Consider the following 19,410-nt stretch of genomic DNA (forward strand, 5'->3'; position numbering starts at 1 on the left):
GAGGATTGTAAGGCCCAGCCTTTTGGCTACTGAGACTGGACCATGTGGAAAACTTGTTGGTGCTGCTTGTCAACACACTAGAGCCTTTGTCTGCCATCCAACCCACAACATCCTCGCACTTGTCTTGGTTCGACATTGGTGTAGCGCACAGACCGAGTTTTGACAGAAAGGTTGCATGAGATACAGTCACCTTCTGATCTGTCACACAGCCTTGGCAGGCACCACCACATCCACATCTCCATTCCTTAACATCACACTTTCCCACATTGAATGCGTTATGAAAAAAAAGAAATTCTAGCATTATTTTTCACAGATACCCTAACAGAGGTGTCATGTACAAATTCCCTGTATCTAGCAAAGTATGGATAATTTTTTTTACAAATCATCTTTAAAACACATGCCCACAGCAGACTAAGGAAAATTACTGGTAAATAGTGACATTTACATATCTCAGCAGGCTTTGTGCCGGACGCACAAATGCTATATAAATACATGCTATTTATTTAACCAATAGCACAGTAATTTTTTTTAAATATCAGAGTAATTATTTTTTTATATCGTCTTTAGGACACACGCCAACAGCAAACTCAGAAAAATTACTGGTAAATAGTGAAATTTGCATATCTCACCAGGCTTTGGACCCGACGCACAACTGCTAGATAAATATACGCTATTTATTTAACCAATAGCACAGTACTTTTTTTTAAGTATCATTTTTATGGCACACGTCAATAGCAGACTCAGGAAAATTACTGGTAAACAGTGACATTTGCGTATCTCTGCAGGCCTTGCACCAGTCGCACAACTGCTAGCTAAATATACACTATTTATTTAACCAATAGCACAGTAATTTTTCTTTTATATCACCTTTATGATACACACAAACAGCAGACTTGGGAAAATTACTGGTAAATAGTGACGTTTGTGTATGTCAGCAGGCTTTGCGCCAGTTGCAGAAATGCCAGCTAAAAATATGCTATTTCAGCAATAGGCAAGGAATATTATTTAGCTCTAAAAAAAAGATGTTTAGTATATGCTGGCACTGAGGAATGTTGTTTAGCTGTAAAAAAAAAAAAGCGGTTTCGTATATGCTGGTACTCATGAATATTATTGAGCTCTAAAAAAAATTGGGTTAGTATATGCTGGTACTGAGCAATATTATTTTGCTCTAAAAAGACCTGTTTTCAATATTATGGTACTGGATATGAAACCCTGCCTCTCTCCCTACTTCCACAATCTGTTCCTACATTATACACAATGCAACCTAGCCGAGATCTGCAGCATATACTTACAATGCTAACACCCTGCCTTTCCCTCTCCCTCGTATTAAATCTCTCCCTACGCTATCGCAACCTAACAGGGAACTAATCTTCACTCTCAGCAGCTCTTAAAAGAGCTTTTTGGACTCAGGAACTCGTCCTATATGCTGCGTTCACTCTCCCTACGCTCACACTGCACTATTTCCGCATGTAATGTGTGGAAGATGGCTCTGGCAGGGCTTAAATATCCCCTATGACACTGTAAGGCCAGCCAAACACAGTAATGCCACACAAAAGATGGTGACGGCATTACTGTGATTGGGATGCCAGCCCAGCATCGTCATTGGCTGCAAAAAACACACCAAACATGCAAGGCGGGTCACTCTAATAGACCAAAGTGAATAGCTAATTAGAGAAAACCTGAAAAAAAGAAACAAGGATCCCTAAAATATAACTAAAATATTAGGCATGGTAGAGATACACCTTTGGCGAGACATGTGAATGAGGTACACCGGGGCGATTTGTACTCAATAACCATTTGCTGTTGTCGAGGTTATTCCTCCATCAGTGAGACTAGGGGACTGGGATTATAGAATTATCCAGAGAGAAACCAGGTGGATCTATTTGCTAAAGTCAGTGAGCCCGATGGGTCTCAATGAACAGATGTCCTTCACAAGCTTCATCTAGAGCCACTTATTGTCCTTTGAGGTATCATTACTGCCTGATATATTGATATATTCTTATTTTTGTCATACTGATTGACAATGTTCATTTTTGTTTTCGGTATCTTTTGTTCCTTTTTTGTGTTTGTTCGTATATATAAGTTGTTTTTGTGCTACTGGCCCTTTTAGGGCTGTATCCATCTACTCACCGTTCTAAATGGGTCGTGTTTATGCCCATAGTATAAAATACATGGTATGTAGGACATAATATCTGCATAGTAGTATCTCTGGTCGCTGATGATCGTTGTATCTTTTTTGCTACATATTAACACATTAATGATATTTGACTGATGATTGGAGCACATGAGCTGTCCACGTCATGTATTTTTGTTATTTGTGGCTTGTTCTTAGTCACTGCTGAATATTGCCATATTTACCTTAAGCAGTGAAGCGCTTTTGCGTTTCACGCTACGTCACTTCCGGTTGGGGACGAGAGACTTTGTGCCGCCCGGTAGAGCGCATATGCATTCCACATGATGTAGTTCCGGCTGCGGACGTGTTCTGCGCAGTTTTCGGTTGTTAGAGTATGCTGACATGATCTTACTTCCGGAAGTGGATACCGAAAGGCGGGACCTGTGACATCTATAGTAAGGTACCGTATATACTCGAGTATAAGCCGAGATTTTCAGCCCAAATTTTTGGGCTGAAAGTGCCCCTCTCGGCTTATACTCGAGTCAAGGTGGGTGGCAGGGTCGGCGGGTGAGGGCGCTGAGGCATACTTACCTAGTCCCAGCGATCCTGGCGCTGTCCCTGCCGTCCCACGGTCTTCGGTGCTGCAGTTCTTCCCCTCTTCAGTGGTCACGTGGGACCGCTCATTAGAAAAATGAATAGGCGGCTCCACCTCCCATAGGGGTGGAGCCGCCTATTCATTTCTCTAATCAGCGGTAACGGTGACCGCTGAAAGAGGAAGAAGCTGCGGCTCCGAAGACCAGCTGTGACAGGCAGAGTGAGCGTCAGGATCGCTGGGACTAGGTAAGTATGTAATATTCACCTGTCCGCGTTCCAGCCGCCGGGCGCCGCTCCATCTTCCCGGCGCCTCCATCTTCCCGGCGTCTGCGCTCTGACTGTTCAGGTCAGAGGGCGCGATGACGCATATAGTGTGCGCGGCGCCCTCTGCCTGATCAGTCAGAGCGGAGAGACGCTGAGACCGAACGCTGGGAGCTGCAAGCAAGAGAGGTGAGTATGTGTGTTTTTTTTTTTTATTGCAGCAGCAGCGGCGGCACAGATTTATGTGGAGCATCTATGGGACAAATTGAACGGTGCAGAGCACTGTATGGGGCAGAGCTATGGGACAAAATGAATGGTGCAGAGCACTGTATGGGGCAGAGCTATGGGACAAAATGAACGGTGCTGAGCACAGTATGGGGCACAGCTATGGGACAAAATGAACGGTGCAGAGCATTGAATATGGGGCACAGATATGAGGCAATAATGAACGGTGCCGAGCACAGTATGGGGCACAGCTATGGGACAAAATGAACGGTGCAGAGCATTGTATATGGGGCACAGATATGGGTATTATATCACAGAACAAACAGTAAAGGTGCCAACGGAACTAGGTCTGTGGTACTGGTAGGACACTGTTCCCCACCGCATGCAAATGGCATTATCCTCCTGAATCGTCGCTCAGATAAGTTCTCTTAATTTTTCACAAGTATGTCTCCTGATGAACTGATTTCAGGGAAACGCGTCGAGATCTTCATACTTTAAAGAGTACTTTGATTAGTATATTTTTTAGTCTAACACTGTTTGGAATAATTTTTTTTTGGGTTGTGTGTTTTATTTATTTTTTCATTACTGCGGTTGTCCCTAACTACACATTCTGTATAGTACTTTGCCATCCCCTTATTAATAGCCTAGGGTGTTATTAGGGGTAGACTACGTTGAGTGGGGGCGCCATCTGCGCAGGATTCTAGGGCGCCAACCCCCACTGACAGGTAGGGCGAATTAGGGTGCCGTTTTAGGTTTGTCCTCTTGTTGCTTATCATTTTTTGCAACATCCAAACGTGTGTTAGGGTTTGCACTTTAGTATCTGGGCAAGTGCAATATGTTTACCTTCATCAACTATTAGCTTGTGAGTGTATGCTCTGCTGTTTGATAGATTTTGGTCTATTTTCTTGCACGTGAGGGTCTATTAGGGCGATTTAGGGTTAGTCTACGTTGAGCGGGGGCGCCATTGCGCAGGATATATAGGGTGCCAACCTCCGCGGCAAGGTAGGGGACAGATAGTCGGTACCCTAGGGTCGGAGAGCACCCTGTATCTTTTTTGTATCTTTCTGTGTCAAACAGTAGATACTGGTTTTAGGTTGTATGTGGGATAAGTTTTTTTCATTATAAAGTTAATTATTAAATGTTAAGTTTTATTGAGTATTGTATTTCTATTCTGTATATGGTGTTCCTTTGCTGTGAATTTGCACAGATATGGGGCAATAATGAACGGTGCCGGGCACAGTATGGGGCACAGCTATGGGACAAAATGAACGATGCAGAGCATTGAATATGGGGCACAGATATGGGGCAATAATGAACGGTGCCGAGCACAGTATGGGGCACAGCTATGGGACAAAATGAACGGTGCAGAGCATTGCATATGGGGCACAGATATGGGGCAATAATGAACAGTGCCGAGCACAGTATGGGGCACAGATATGGGGCAATAATGAACGGTGCCGAGCACAGTATGGGGCACAGCTATGGGACAATATGAACGGTGCCGAGCACAGTATGGGGCACAGATATGGGACAAAATGAACGGTGCAGAGCACTATATGGGGCACAGCTATGGGACAAAATGAACGGTGCAGAGCACTATATGGGGCACAGCTATGGGACAAAATGAACGGTGCAGAGCACTATATGGGGCACAGCTATGGGACAAAATGAACGGTGCAGAGCACTATATGGGGCACAGCTATGGGACAAAATGAACGGTGCAGAGCACTGTATGGGGCACAGCTATGGGGAAATATGAACGGTGCAGAGCACTGTATGGGGCACAGCTATGGGGAAATATGAACGGTGCAGAGCACTATATGGGGCACAACTATGGGGAAATAATGATCTATTTTTATTTTTGAAATTCACCGGTAAATGCTGCATTTCCACCCTAGGCTTATACTCGAGTCAATAAGTTTTCCCAGTTTTTTGTGGCAAAATTAGGGGGTCGGCTTATACTCGGGTCGGCTTATACTCGTGTATATACGGTATATAAGAATGGGGTGAGTGGAATGTATTCCAGCCCTATCCTCAGGGCCGGCTCCAGGTTTTTGAGGGCCCCGGGCGAAAGAGTCTCAGTGGGCCCCCCCTTTAACACATACCCCGATTCATGATCGCATATAAACACAGCCATGTAGTATATAACACTGCCCACGTAGTATATAGCAGACCATGTAGTATATAGCAGCCCACGTAGCATATAGCAGCGCAGCCCACGTAGTATATAGCAGAGCCCACGTAGTATATAGCAGAGCCCACGTAGTATATAGCAGCCCACGTAGTATATAGCAGCGCAGCCCACGTAGTATATAGCAGCGCAGCCCACGTAGTATATAGCAGCGCAGCCCACGTAGTATATAGCAGCGCAGCCCACGTAGTATATAGCAGCGCAGCCCACGTAGTATATAGCAGCGCAGCCCACATAGTATATAGCAGCGCAGCCCACGTAGTATATAGCAGCGCAGCCCACGTAGTATATAACAGCGCAGCCCACATAGTATATAGCAGCGCAGCCCACGTAGTATATAGCAGCGCAGCCCACGTAGTATATAGCAGCGCAGCCCACGTAGTATATAGCAGCGCAGTCCACGTAGTATATAGCAGCGCAGCCCGGCCACATAGTATATAGCAGCGCAGCCCACGTAGTATATAGCAGCGCAGCCCACGTAGTATATAGCAGCGCAGCCCACGTAGTATATAGCAGCGCAGCCCACGTAGTATATAGCAGCCCACATAGTATATAGCAGCGCAGCCCACGTAGCATATAGCAGCGCAGCCCACGTAGTATATAGCAGCGCAGCCCACGTAGTATATAGCAGCGCAGCCCACATAGTATATAGCAGCGCAGCCCACGTAGTATATAGCAGAGCAGCCCGGCCAGATAGTATATAGCAGCGCAGCCCACGTAGTATATAGCAGCGCAGCCCACGTAGTATATAGCAGCGCCACTCACTCAGGCACTGGTAGGACTAGGAGCTCCTCCTGAATCTGCCTCATAACTTCAGCAGCAAGGCAGCCAGCCAGGGGCGGAGAGCAGAGCAGAGAACATGCTCTCTCCACCCACAAACAATGTCACACTGGCTGCCTTCTCTTAACCCCTATGTGTGCCTGCCTGGCTGCACTGACTGCGTGAGAAGATGCTTATGTCAGAGCTGGCACATAGGGGTTAAGATAACGCAGCCAGCAGTGACTTTGTGGGCGGAGAGAGCATGTTATCTCCTGCTCTGCTCTCCCAACTGTATCTATGACAGCGTGAGTGGGCCCCCCTCTCTCCCCAGGGCCCCGGCATTTGCCCGGTGTGCCGGGTGCTGACGCTGGCCCTGCCTATCCTATCTTGATGGCCAGCATTCCCTGATGAACCCCTGCTATTCCCACGGGGGGGGGGGGAGGGCGGGGAAACGCGTTGGATATTATCTGGGATGTCGTTCTTATGGGGGCTTACCGATGACTCAGTGTGACAGCGACCCTTTACATCATAGCACAGATGAGTATACGGCTATTGTGCATGACATGTGACATAAGTTGATGAATACCATCAGCCTCAAATGTGTATACTGTGATAATGTGTTTAACCCTATTAAGGGGAGTACATGACTTATGACGTGTCGCTTCATGGAGGTCTCTAGAACTATTATGTTTGAAGGTGACCCTTTATTTTACTTATGTGGAGTCCGAACGGTGGCCCAATGTGGATAGCAAACTCCGTTTTGTGTTCTATCAGAGATTATTGACCAGCTGCAATATACTTTATGTGAACAGCTATCATGGTATTTACTGGTCATTTAGGAGATTAAAAAAAGTGGTATAGAATGCGGAGTGTCTGCTTCCTCTTAACACCACTGTAGAACAAATGAGACAAGTATATAATCTCACACTGTATTTGCCTACAGACTGATATGGACATTTTACTATAAAGGGGATATTATTTCCCTTTTTTCCCATTTGGGAGCAAAATAGAGTGTTTATTATTAGGGTAAACACCCGTTCTATTTATTATTTCATTTTTTTCTTTTTTTTGTATTTTTCTTTTTCAAGTTTTTTTGTGTTTTTTCACATGGGCAATGGGTGTATTGGGACATATCTTTAGCTGATCATAGGGATTTGTAGGGACAGGAGGGCGAGCCGCCGCGGAGTGGGGGCGCCTACCCCTGAAGCTTAGGGTGCCAACCTCCACTGTCAGGGGTCACTCTAGTTTATTTATAGGGCCCAACAGGATACACTATTGGTATTTATATTATTCCCTATGGTATCTAGATATCTAAATTCTTGTTACTTGTCTCCAATTTTGGAATACTCTTTTAAACTTTATACATTAAAAGTTATATTTTAGGGGTCCTTGTTTCTTTTTTTTCTTGTTTTCTCTGGTAATTTAGGATCTCGATTGATTTGTTTTTGGTGGATGAATAGCTAATTTCTCATTGAGTAACGAATAGCCCGAATAGCGTACTATTCGTGAGAGTAACGGATAGCGTTGAATGTATTCGCTCATCACTAATCATAACGTAAATCTTTTAACTCATCACAATTCTTTTGTCTTCATAAATGTAATTTTTGCCATAAAAGCAATTGCTTAAAACTTGCATACTACTATATAAAATTGGTAATATTAGAAAATAATTTATGACATTGCTGAACAGACTCCACCAACCTTGTTTGATGTTTGAAGTGGAGATGAATACTTTATTACTAGTCTGCCATCTGCTGGATGTTCTGGGGTACAGCTCTGCGAAGAATGGATATATAACTATTTGCTGTACATTTCATATTTGTACATGCCATTATTACCAACCTTGCTTAGTGGGAATAGAATGAGTATGAGATGTGTCTCTAGTTGTGCGTAACAATGAGCTGACATATTCCATTCTGTTACCAGTGACATGGTTTTTGCTCGTCGTACTAGTAAGCTCTGAGTAGTAAATAACAAACATAAAGAACACAGATGACCTATACTGTCACAAGGTATTGTTTGCTGTATATGATAATGGAACAAAAAACAGGCTAACCTTGGATACTCTGTGTAGAAGATGCCGGAACAGCAGGCAGATGGACAGTGGATCCTCCATCAGTTGTATTTATTTGAGCAGTAAAATAATGCTGCCATGTTATGTTCTCTGCACAAAATTCTATACATGAGTACATAAAATGTAACACAGTCCTGGTAATTCTGATTAGTGCAATTACTACAAACCTTCAATTCTAGGTTTAGATGTTTCCGTATTCAGGACAGTGTGATTGGGGATTAATGTGGGTGGAAGGTTCTTCGTGCTGCTAATACGGACGGTGACATTTATATTATGTTCTGCACAGAGAAAAGAATAATAATAAACTTGTGTTTACAAGATATAATGAATAGAGTTGAGCGACCTTGACCTTTTTAGAGTCGAGCCGGGTTTTGCGAAACCCGACTATGTCCAAAGTCGGGTCGAGTGAAATCGGCCGATTATGACGTAAAGTCGGGATCGACCGAAACACGAAACCCAATGCAAGTCAATGGGGCAGCATAGTCGGCAGTGAGTGGGGGCCAGGAAAACACCTAGAGTGCCCATTTTAATGTCAAAACCATCCATTCTTCTTAATGAAGCTTGTCAAGCGTAATTTACCTTATAATAATTGGAAGGCATTTGAAATTGGGGGTCATTTGGCTAAAGTTGTGGGGGGTAGGGCTGGTTCAAGTAATTAGTGGGCCCAGGAAATCTGGACCACGTCACGGCAGTGGAGCAGGGAGAGGTAAGTATTTCAACTTTGCAAGTGCTGTGAACCTGAGCAAGCAGGGGGGGCCCACTCGTTGGCATTGGCACTGGCACAGGGCCCCTCAAAGTACAGCGGTGTGTTTGCACGGCGGGGGCGCCTCCCACCGGCAGCAACACTTTTGCGTACTATGAGAGGCCCTGTGCCAGTGACGTCGCCAACTAGTATTCCTCCCCCCACCTGATGAAGGAACCTGCACTTTCATCTGCACCTTCCTCTTTGTCCCCGTGTAAGGTGGTATGGTATGCGGGAAGAGCAACCTGACTTTCAGCAGGGTCACAATGTTGTTGTGTAGCGTGCACGGGGAATGTTGCGTTATGGGTCAATGTACCAGCAGACTCATCTATCACTGGCTGGGCAATGGGCACGATGAAGTGGAAACACAGATATAGGCCCAAAGAAGAAAGTGGGCTAAATGCAGTTCAAAATTGGTAACACAGGAATAACCAGGGGGCATTGCAGTGGAGGACAACTGGAATGAGAGGCTGACACAGAGAGTAGGGCCAAATCAGTAAGTAGTCGAAATGCAGTTCAAAATTGGCAACCGTAGTAAACAGGCGGCACAGCTTTGTTCAGTGGAGGAGAACAGCAAGGAGTGGCAGACACCGATAGTAGGCCCCAACCCAACTAGTAGGCCAAATGCAGTCTAACATTAACAACTACTTAACGAGAGGCTGAAAATGGTATTTCAGGACAGGAAACCAGGAGAACAGCAAGGAGTGGCAGACACCGATAGTAGGCCCCAAACCAACTAGTACGCCAAATGCAGTTGTTCCATTTAACCACAATTTAATGAGAGCCTGAAGATAGAAGCTCAGGAAAGGCAACCTGGGGAACACCTTGGAGTGTAACACACCATCTCTCTCCACCCCATACCCATTTTGTAGGCCTAATGCTGTGTACTTTTCTACAACTACTAAACGAGAGTCGGAAGACCGAAGCAATGGCAAGGAAACCTGGGGAACACCTTGGAGTGTAACACACCATCTCTCTCCACCCCATACCCAATTTGTAGGCCTAATGCAGCCTACTTTCCGACACCTACTAAACGAGAGCATGAAGATCGAAGCTCAGGAAAGGCAACCTGGGGAACACCTTGGAGTGTAACACACCATCTCTCTCCACACCATACCCATTTTTTAGGCCTAATGCAGTGTACTTTTCTACAACTACTAAACGAGAGTCGGAAGACCGAAGCAATGGCAAGGAAACCTGGGGAACACCTTGGAGTGTAACACACCATCTCTCTCCACCCCATTCCCCATTTTTTAGGCCTAATGCAGCCTACTTTCCGACACCTACTAAACGAGAGCATGAAGATCGAAGCTCAGGAAAGGCAACCTGGGGAACACCTTGGAGTGTAACACACCATCTCTCTCCACCCCATACCCATTTTGTAGGCCTAATGCTGTGTACTTTTCTACAACTACTAAACGAGAGTCGGAAGACCGAAGCAATGGCAAGGAAACCTGGGGAACACCTTGGAGTGTAACACACCATCTCTCTCTACCCCATACCCAATTTGTAGGCCTAATGCAGCCTACTTTCCGACACCAACTAAACGAGAGCATGAAGATCGAAGCTCAGGAAAGGCAACCTGGGGAACACCTTGGAGTGTAACACACCATCTCTCTCCACCCCATACCCATTTTGTAGGCCTAATGCTGTGTACTTTTCTACAACTACTAAACGAGAGTCGGAAGACCGAAGCAATGGCAAGGAAACCTGGGGAACACCTTGGAGTGTAACACACCATCTCTCTCCACCCCATACCCAATTTGTAGGCCTAATGCAGCCTACTTTCCGACACCTACTAAACGAGAGCATGAAGATCGAAGCTCAGGAAAGGCAACCTGGTGAAAACCTTGGAGTGTAACACAACCTGTCTCTACACCCCATACCAAATTTGTAGGCCTAATGCAGCGTAGTTTCCACCAACTACTAAACGAGAGCCGGAAGATCGAAGCTCATGAAAGGCAACCCGGGGAACACCTTGGAGTGTAACACAACCTCTCTCTACACCACGAAAGGGCTGATTCTTAGGAAGGAAGGCTGTTGTAAATAAGCATTGCGCATCCGAGGGTGATTATATTCTTATTCGGTATCTACTCACCCTCGGACGCGCCATGCTTCTTGATTTGTAATTAATGTTTATTTGCAATGTGCTTTTGACTTACTCAATTATTTTTTTAATTATTGATTTTATTAAATTAATAGTTTAACATCTTATTGGAAATAATTTAAAGGAGACGCGACAGGACAACACTCGGTGGATGCCATATCTGTGTTAACAACTCCAAAAAACTTTCAGTTAACTTCTTGCAGGAGAAAGAAATTGTAGCTGTTGGACCTTTGTAGTACAGTTCCAGATATTTGTTGTGTGTTTGTTTTGATTGTTAAAATGTCTGCATTTGAGATCTCAACACGATCTTATTTTTTATAATCAAATTAATTTTTTAAATATTTTATTAGGTTGGTTCAAGGGGTACACGGGCCGCAGTAGACAGGTCAGTGGAGGCCTAGTGGAAGGAGGGACCGCAGATGCGCCACTGTTTCACCCATACACAATTAGTAGGCCTAATGCAGCGTAGTTTCCAACAGCTACTAAACGAGAGCCGGAAGATCGAAGCTCAGGAAAGGCAACCTGGGGAACACCTTGGAGTGTAACACAACCTCTCTCTACACCACGGAAGGGCTGATTCTTAGGAAGGAAGGCTGTTGTAAATAAGCATTGCGCGTCCGAGGGTGATTATATTCTTATTCGGTATCTACTCACCCTCGGACGCGCCATGCTTCTTGATTTGTAATTAATGTTTATTTGCAATGTGCTTTTGACTTACTCAATTATTTTTTTAATTATTGATTTTATTAAATTAATAGTTTAACATCTTATTGGAAATAATTTAAAGGAGACGCGACAGGACAACACTCGGTGGATGCCATATCTGTGTTAACAACTCCAAAAAACTTTCAGTTAACTTCTTGCAGGAGAAAGAAATTGTAGCTGTTGGACCTTTGTAGTACAGTTCCAGATATTTGTTGTGTGTTTGTTTTGATTGTTAAAATGTCTGCATTTGAGATCTCAACACGATCTTATTTTTTATAATCAAATTAATTTTTTAAATATTTTATTAGGTTGGTTCAAGGGGTACACGGGCCGCAGTAGACAGGTCAGTGGAGGCCTAGTGGAAGGAGGGACCGCAGATGCGCCACTGTTTCACCCATACACAATTAGTAGGCCTAATGCAGCGTAGTTTCCAACAGCTACTAAACGAGAGCCGGAAGATCGAAGCTCAGGAAAGGCAACCTGGGGAACACCTTGGAGTGTAACACAACCTCTCTCTACACCACGGAAGGGCTGATTCTTAGGAAGGAAGGCTGTTGTAAATAAGCATTGCGCGTCCGAGGGTGATTATATTCTTATTCGGTATCTACTCACCCTCGGACGCGCCATGCTTCTTGATTTGTAATTAATGTTTATTTGCAATGTGCTTTTGACTTACTCAATTATTTTTTTAATTATTGATTTTATTAAATTAATAGTTTAACATCTTATTGGAAATAATTTAAAGGAGACGCGACAGGACAACACTCGGTGGATGCCATATCTGTGTTAACAACTCCAAAAAACTTTCAGTTAACTTCTTGCAGGAGAAAGAAATTGTAGCTGTTGGACCTTTGTAGTACAGTTCCAGATATTTGTTGTGTGTTTGTTTTGATTGTTAAAATGTCTGCATTTGAGATCTCAACACGATCTTATTTTTTATAATCAAATTAATTTTTTTTATATTTAATGATGTTGGTTCAAGGGGTACACGGGCAGCAATAGACAGGTCAGTGGAGGCCTAGTGGAAGGAGTGACGGCAGACAGGCATCAAAGGCCTAACATTGGGCTGGCTGTAGGCAAGTTAAAATTGGTTCCAGGGGAACACGGCCATCAGTGGCCTGGTCAGTGTAGTTGTAGTTGAAAGAACGGGACGCAGACAGGCTTCGAAGGCCTAACATAATAACATAGGGCTGGCTGTAGGCAAGTTAAAATTGGTTCCAAGGGAACACGGCCATCAGTGGCCTGGTCAGTGTAGTTGTAGTTGAAAGAACGGGACGCAGACAGGCTTCGAAGGCCTAACATAACAAACTTGGGCTGGCTGTAGGCACTTTTAAATTTGTTCCAGGGGTACATGGGCAGCAGTGTATGGTCAGTGGAAGTCTAGTGGAAGGAGTGACCGCAGACAGGCTTCCAAGGCCTAACATAACAAACTTGGGCTGGCTGTAGGCACTTTTAAATTGGTTCCAGGGGTACACGGGCAGCAGTGGTCTGGTCAGTGGAAGTCTAGTGGAAGGAGTGACCGCAGACAGGCTTCCAAGGCCTAACATAACAAACTTGGGCTGGCTGTAGGCACTTTTAAATTGGTTCCAGGGGTACACGGGCAGCAGTGGTCTGGTCTGTGGAAGTCTAGTGGAAGGAGTGACCGCAGACAGGCTTCCAAGGCCTAACATAACAAACTTGGGCTGGCTGTAGGCACTTTTAAATTGGTTCCAGGGGTACACGGGCAGCAGTGGTCTGGTCAGTGGAAGTCTAGTGGAAGGAGTGACCGCAGACAGGCTTCCAAGGCCTAACATAACAAACTTGGGCTGGCTGTAGGCACTTTTAAATTGGTTCCAGGGGTACACGGGCAGCAGTGGTCTGGTCAGTGGAAGTCTAGTGGAAGGAGTGACCGCAGACAGGCTTCCAAGGCCTAACATAACAAACTTGGGCTGGCTGTAGGCACTTTTAAATTGGTTCCAGGGGTACACGGGCAGCAGTGGTCTGGTCTGTGGAAGTCTAGTGGAAGGAGTGACCGCAGACAGGCTTCGAAGGCCTAACATAATAACATAGGGCTGGCTGTAGGCAAGTTAAAATTGGTTCCAAGGGAACACGGCCATCAGTGGCCTGGTCAGTGTAGTTGTAGTTGAAAGAACGGGACGCAGACAGGCTTCGAAGGCCTAACATAACAAACTTGGGCTGGCTGTAGGCACTTTTAAATTTGTTCCAGGGGTACATGGGCAGCAGTGTATGGTCAGTGGAAGTCTAGTGGAAGGAGTGACCGCAGACAGGCTTCCAAGGCCTAACATAACAAACTTGGGCTGGCTGTAGGCACTTTTAAATTGGTTCCAGGGGTACACGGGCAGCAGTGGTCTGGTCAGTGGAAGTCTAGTGGAAGGAGTGACCGCAGACAGGCTTCCAAGGCCTAACATAACAAACTTGGGCTGGCTGTAGGCACTTTTAAATTGGTTCCAGGGGTACACGGGCAGCAGTGGTCTGGTCAGTGGAAGTCTAGTGGAAGGAGTGACCGCAGACAGGCTTCCAAGGCCTAACATAACAAACTTGGGCTGGCTGTAGGCACTTTTAAATTGGTTCCAGGGGTACACGGGCAGCAGTGGTCTGGTCTGTGGAAGTCTAGTGGAAGGAGTGACCGCAGACAGGCTTCGAAGGCCTAACATAACAAACTTGGGCTGGCTGTAGGCACTTTTACATTGGTTCCAGGGGTACACGGGCAGCAGTGGTCTGGTCAGTGGAAGTCTAGTGGAAGGAGTGACCGCAGACAGGCTTCCAAGGCCTAACATAACAAACTTGGGCTGGCTGTAGGCACTTCTAAATTGGTTCCAGGGGTACACGGGCAGCAGTGGTCTGGTCAGTGGAAGTCTAGTGGAAGGAGTGACCGCAGACAGGCTTCCAAGGCCTAACATAACAAACTTGGGCTGGCTGTAGGCACTTTTAAATTGGTTCCAGGGGTACACGGGCAGCAGTGGTCTGGTCAGTGGAAGTCTAGTGGAAGGAGTGACCGCAGACAGGCTTCCAAGGCCTAACATAACAAACTTGGGCTGGCTGTAGGCACTTTTAAATTGGTTCCAGGGGTACACGGGCAGCAGTGGTCTGGTCAGTGGAAGTCTAGTGGAAGGAGTGACCGCAGACAGGCTTCCAAGGCCTAACATAACAAACTTGGGCTGGCTGTAGGCACTTTTAAATTGGTTCCAGGGGTACACGGGCAGCAGTGGTCTGGTCTGTGGAAGTCTAGTGGAAGGAGTGACCGCAGACAGGCTTCGAAGGCCTAACATAACAAACTTGGGCTGGCTGTAGGCACTTTTACATTGGTTCCAGGGGTACACGGGCAGCAGTGGTCTGGTCAGTGGAAGTCTAGTGGAAGGAGTGACCGCAGACAGGCTTCCAAGGCCTAACATAACAAACTTGGGCTGGCTGTAGGCACTTTTAAATTGGTTCCAGGGGTACACGGGCAGCAGTGGTCTGGTCTGTGGAAGTCTAGTGGAAGGAGTGACCGCAGACAGGCTTCGAAGGCCTAACATAATAACATAGGGCTGGCTGTAGGCAAGTTAAAATTGGTTCCAAGGGAACACGGCCATCAGTGGCCTGGTCAGTGTAGTTGTAGTTGAAAGAACGGGACGCAGACAGGCTTCGAAGGCCTAACATAACAAACTTGGGCTGGCTGTAGGCACTTTTAAATTTGTTCCAGGGGTACATGGGCAGCAGTGTATGGTCAGTGGAAGTCTAGTGGAAGGAGTGACCGCAGACAGGCTTCCAAGGCCTAACATAACAAACTTGGGCTGGCTGTAGGCACTTTTAAATTGGTTCCAGGGGTACACGGGCAGCAGTGGTCTGGTCAGTGGAAGTCTAGTGGAAGGAGTGACCGCAGACAGGCTTCCAAGGCCTAACATAACAAACTTGGGCTGGCTGTAGGCACTTTTAAATTGGTTCCAGGGGTACACGGGCAGCAGTGGTCTGGTCAGTGGAAGTCTAGTGGAAGGAGTGACCGCAGACAGGCTTCCAAGGCCTAACATAACAAACTTGGGCTGGCTGTAGGCACTTTTAAATTGGTTCCAGGGGTACACGGGCAGCAGTGGTCTGGTCTGTGGAAGTCTAGTGGAAGGAGTGACCGCAGACAGGCTTCGAAGGCCTAACATAACAAACTTGGGCTGGCTGTAGGCACTTTTACATTGGTTCCAGGGGTACACGGGCAGCAGTGGTCTGGTCAGTGGAAGTCTAGTGGAAGGAGTGACCGCAGACAGGCTTCCAAGGCCTAACATAACAAACTTGGGCTGGCTGTAGGCACTTTTAAATTGGTTCCAGGGGTACACGGGCAGCAGTGGTCTGGTCAGTGGAAGTCTAGTGGAAGGAGTGACCGCAGACAGGCTTCCAAGGCCTAACATAACAAACTTGGGCTGGCTGTAGGCACTTTTAAATTGGTTCCAGGGGTACACGGGCAGCAGTGGTCTGGTCAGTGGAAGTCTAGTGGAAGGAGTGACCGCAGACAGGCTTCCAAGGCCTAACATAACAAACTTGGGCTGGCTGTAGGCACTTTTAAATTGGTTCCAGGGGTACACGGGCAGCAGTGGTCTGGTCAGTGGAAGTCTAGTGGAAGGAGTGACCGCAGACAGGCTTCCAAGGCCTAACATAACAAACTTGGGCTGGCTGTAGGCACTTTTAAATTGGTTCCAGGGGTACACGGGCAGCAGTGGTCTGGTCTGTGGAAGTCTAGTGGAAGGAGTGACCGCAGACATGCTTCGAAGGCCTAACATAACAAACTTGGGCTGGCTGTAGGCACTTTTACATTGGTTCCAGGGGTACACGGGCAGCAGTGGTCTGGTCAGTGGAAGTCTAGTGGAAGGAGTGACCGCAGACAGGCTTCCAAGGCCTAACATAACAAACTTGGGCTGGCTGTAGGCACTTTTAAATTGGTTCCAGGGGTACACGGGCAGCAGTGGTCTGGTCTGTGGAAGTCTAGTGGAAGGAGTGACCGCAGACAGGCTTCGAAGGCCTAACATAACAAACTTGGGCTGGCTGTAGGCACTTTTAAATTGGTTCCAGGGGTACACGGGCAGCAGTGGTCTGGTCAGTGGAAGTCTAGTGGAAGGAGTGACCGCAGACAGGCTTCCAAGGCCTAACATAACAAACTTGGGCTGGCTGTAGGCACTTTTAAATTGGTTCCAGGGGTACACGGGCAGCAGTGGTCTGGTCTGTGGAAGTCTAGTGGAAGGAGTGACCGCAGACAGGCTTCGAAGGCCTAACATAACAAACTTGGGCTGGCTGTAGGCACTTTTAAATTGGTTCCAGGGGTACACGGGCAGCAGTGGTCTGGTCAGTGGAAGTCTAGTGGAAGGAGTGACCGCAGACAGGCTTCGAAGGCCTAACATAACAAAATTGGGCTGGCTGTAGGCACTTTAAATTGGTTCCAGGGGTACATGGGCAGCAGTGTATGGTTAGTGGAAGTCTAGTGGAAGGAGTGACGGCAGACAGTCTTCGAAGGCCTAACATAACAAAATTGGGCTGACTGTAGGCACTTTTAAATTGGTTCCAGGGTAACACGGCCAGCAGTGGCCTGGTCAGTGTAGTAGTTGTAGAAAGAAGGGACCGCAGACAGGCTTCGAAGGCCTAACATAACAAAAATGTCAAAACAATGGTATTGTCAGTGCCAGGCATTGAAGGATGTCAGCGCCTAGACTACACATTGGTGAAGCTGTGAGAGATAATTTTGCTAGTGGTAGAGCACTGTTTGAGCTGGGGGGGGGAACTGTCTTGTGGCCGGCGGTACAGGCACAGGGCCCCTCATATTACAACGGTGTGTCTGACGTTGGGTGCGCACCACCACCGCCAGAGACACTTTATTGTACTATGAGGGACCCAGTGGCAGTGCCGTCGACCAAAAGCGGCCACACCCACCTCTTCAGACAAACAGCACTCTCAAGGGTCCAAGCGCAAAGTGGCGATAGCACGGCCCCGTGTGGGGAGTTTGGCCATTTCGTGAGGTGGAAACATGTCGTATGCTGGACAATCAGGTGAAGAAAATTACGAGATTGGAAAAGTCATTCAGAATAGTCCACAGGCAAGACCTTTTCATAGGAAAGCTAGGTGTCAGCCGGGCAGGGTGGGGCAAAAGATTTTGAAATCCAGTTGTGGTTCATTTTAATGAAGGTTAGATCATCTACATTTTGGGTAGCCAGACGAGTCCTTTTTTCTGTTAGTATTGAACCTGCAGCACTGAATACTCTTTCTGATAGGACACTAGCTGCCGGGCAAGCAAGCTCCTGCAATGCATATTCTGCCAATTCTGGCCAGGTGTCTAATTTGGATGCCCAGTAATCAAATGGGAATGACGGTTGAGGGAGAACGTCGATAAGGGATGAAAAATAGTTTGTAACCATACTGGACAAATGTTGTCTCCTGTCACTTTGAATTGATGCTGCAGTACCTGTCCTGTCTGCGGTCATAGAAAAATCACTCCACAACCTGGTCAGAAAACCCCTCTGGCCAACGCCACTTCTGATTTCTGCCCCTCTAACACCTCTGGTCTGCTGGCCCCTGGAGCTCGTGTGAGAACGATCACGGGCGCTGTGTGCAGGGAATGCCAGAAGCAAACGGTCAACAAGAGTTGATTGTTTTGTTGCTAATATTAGTTCCAAGTTCTCATGTGGCATAATATTTTGCAATTTGCCTTTATAGCGAGGATCAAGGAGGCAGGCCAACCAGTAATCGTCATCGTTCATCATTTTTGTAATGCGTGTGTCCCTTTTGAGGATACGCAAGGCATAATCCGCCATGTGGGCCAAAGTTCCCGTTGTCAAATCTGCGGTTGTGCTTGGTTGAGGGGCAGTTGCAGGCAAATCTACGTCACTTGTGTCCCTCAAAAAACCAAAATCCGGCCTTGCCACGCCACCAATTTCCCGTGCCCCCGGGAAAGCTTCCTCATTAAAAATATACTCATCCCCATCATCCTCCTCATCCTCCACCTCCTCTTCGCCCGGTACCTCGTCATGTACACTGCCCTGACCAGACAATCGCTGACTGTCATCAAGGCTTTCCTCTTCCTCTGGTGCAGACGCCTGATCCTTTATGTGCGTCAAACTTTGCATCAGCAGACGCATTAGGGGGATGCTCATGCTTATTATGGCGTTGTCTGCACTAACCAGCCGTGTGCATTCCTCAAAACACTGAAGGACTTGACACATGTCTTGAATCTTCGACCACTGCACACCTGACAACTCCATGTCTGCCATCCTACTGCCTGCCCGTGTATGTGTATCCTCCCACAAAAACATAACAGCCCGCCTCTGTTCGCACAGTCTCTGAAGCATGTGCAGTGTTGAGTTCCACCTTGTTGCAACGTCTATGATTAGGCGATGCTGGGGAAGGTTCAAAGAACGCTGATAGGTCTGCATACGGCTGGAGTGTACAGGCGAACGGCGGATATGTGCGCAAAGTCCACGCACTTTGAGGAGCAGGTCGGATAACCCCGGATAACTTTTCAGGAAGCACTGCACCACCAGGTTTAAGGTGTGAGCCAGGCAAGGAATGTGTTTCAGTTGGGAAAGGGAGATGGCAGCCATGAAATTCCTTCCGTTATCACTCACTACCTTGCCTGCCTCAAGATCTACAGTGCCCAGCCACGACTGCGTTTCTTGCTGCAAGAACTCGG

The 19,410-nt window shown here is 46.7% G+C and overlaps 1 protein-coding gene across 1 annotated transcript in view; it reads right to left on the reverse strand.

The window, feature by feature from the left end:
• LOC138669629 (uncharacterized) overlaps positions 1-19,410 on the reverse strand; it is a 280,728-nt gene that overhangs the window by 141,184 nt on the left and 120,134 nt on the right. Inside the window, exons 12-15 of the mRNA XM_069756275.1 lie at positions 8,385-8,495; positions 8,200-8,307; positions 7,986-8,102; positions 7,845-7,919 (exon numbers count right to left, since the gene is read on the reverse strand). Of these exons, the coding sequence (XP_069612376.1) occupies positions 7,845-7,919; positions 7,986-8,102; positions 8,200-8,307; positions 8,385-8,495 (411 nt within the window). The remainder of the gene's footprint in view (positions 1-7,844; positions 7,920-7,985; positions 8,103-8,199; positions 8,308-8,384; positions 8,496-19,410) is intronic.

The sequence above is a fragment of the Ranitomeya imitator genome, chromosome 3 (genome assembly GCF_032444005.1).
Source record: "Ranitomeya imitator isolate aRanImi1 chromosome 3, aRanImi1.pri, whole genome shotgun sequence".
NCBI classification, from domain to species: Eukaryota; Metazoa; Chordata; class Amphibia; order Anura; family Dendrobatidae; genus Ranitomeya; species Ranitomeya imitator.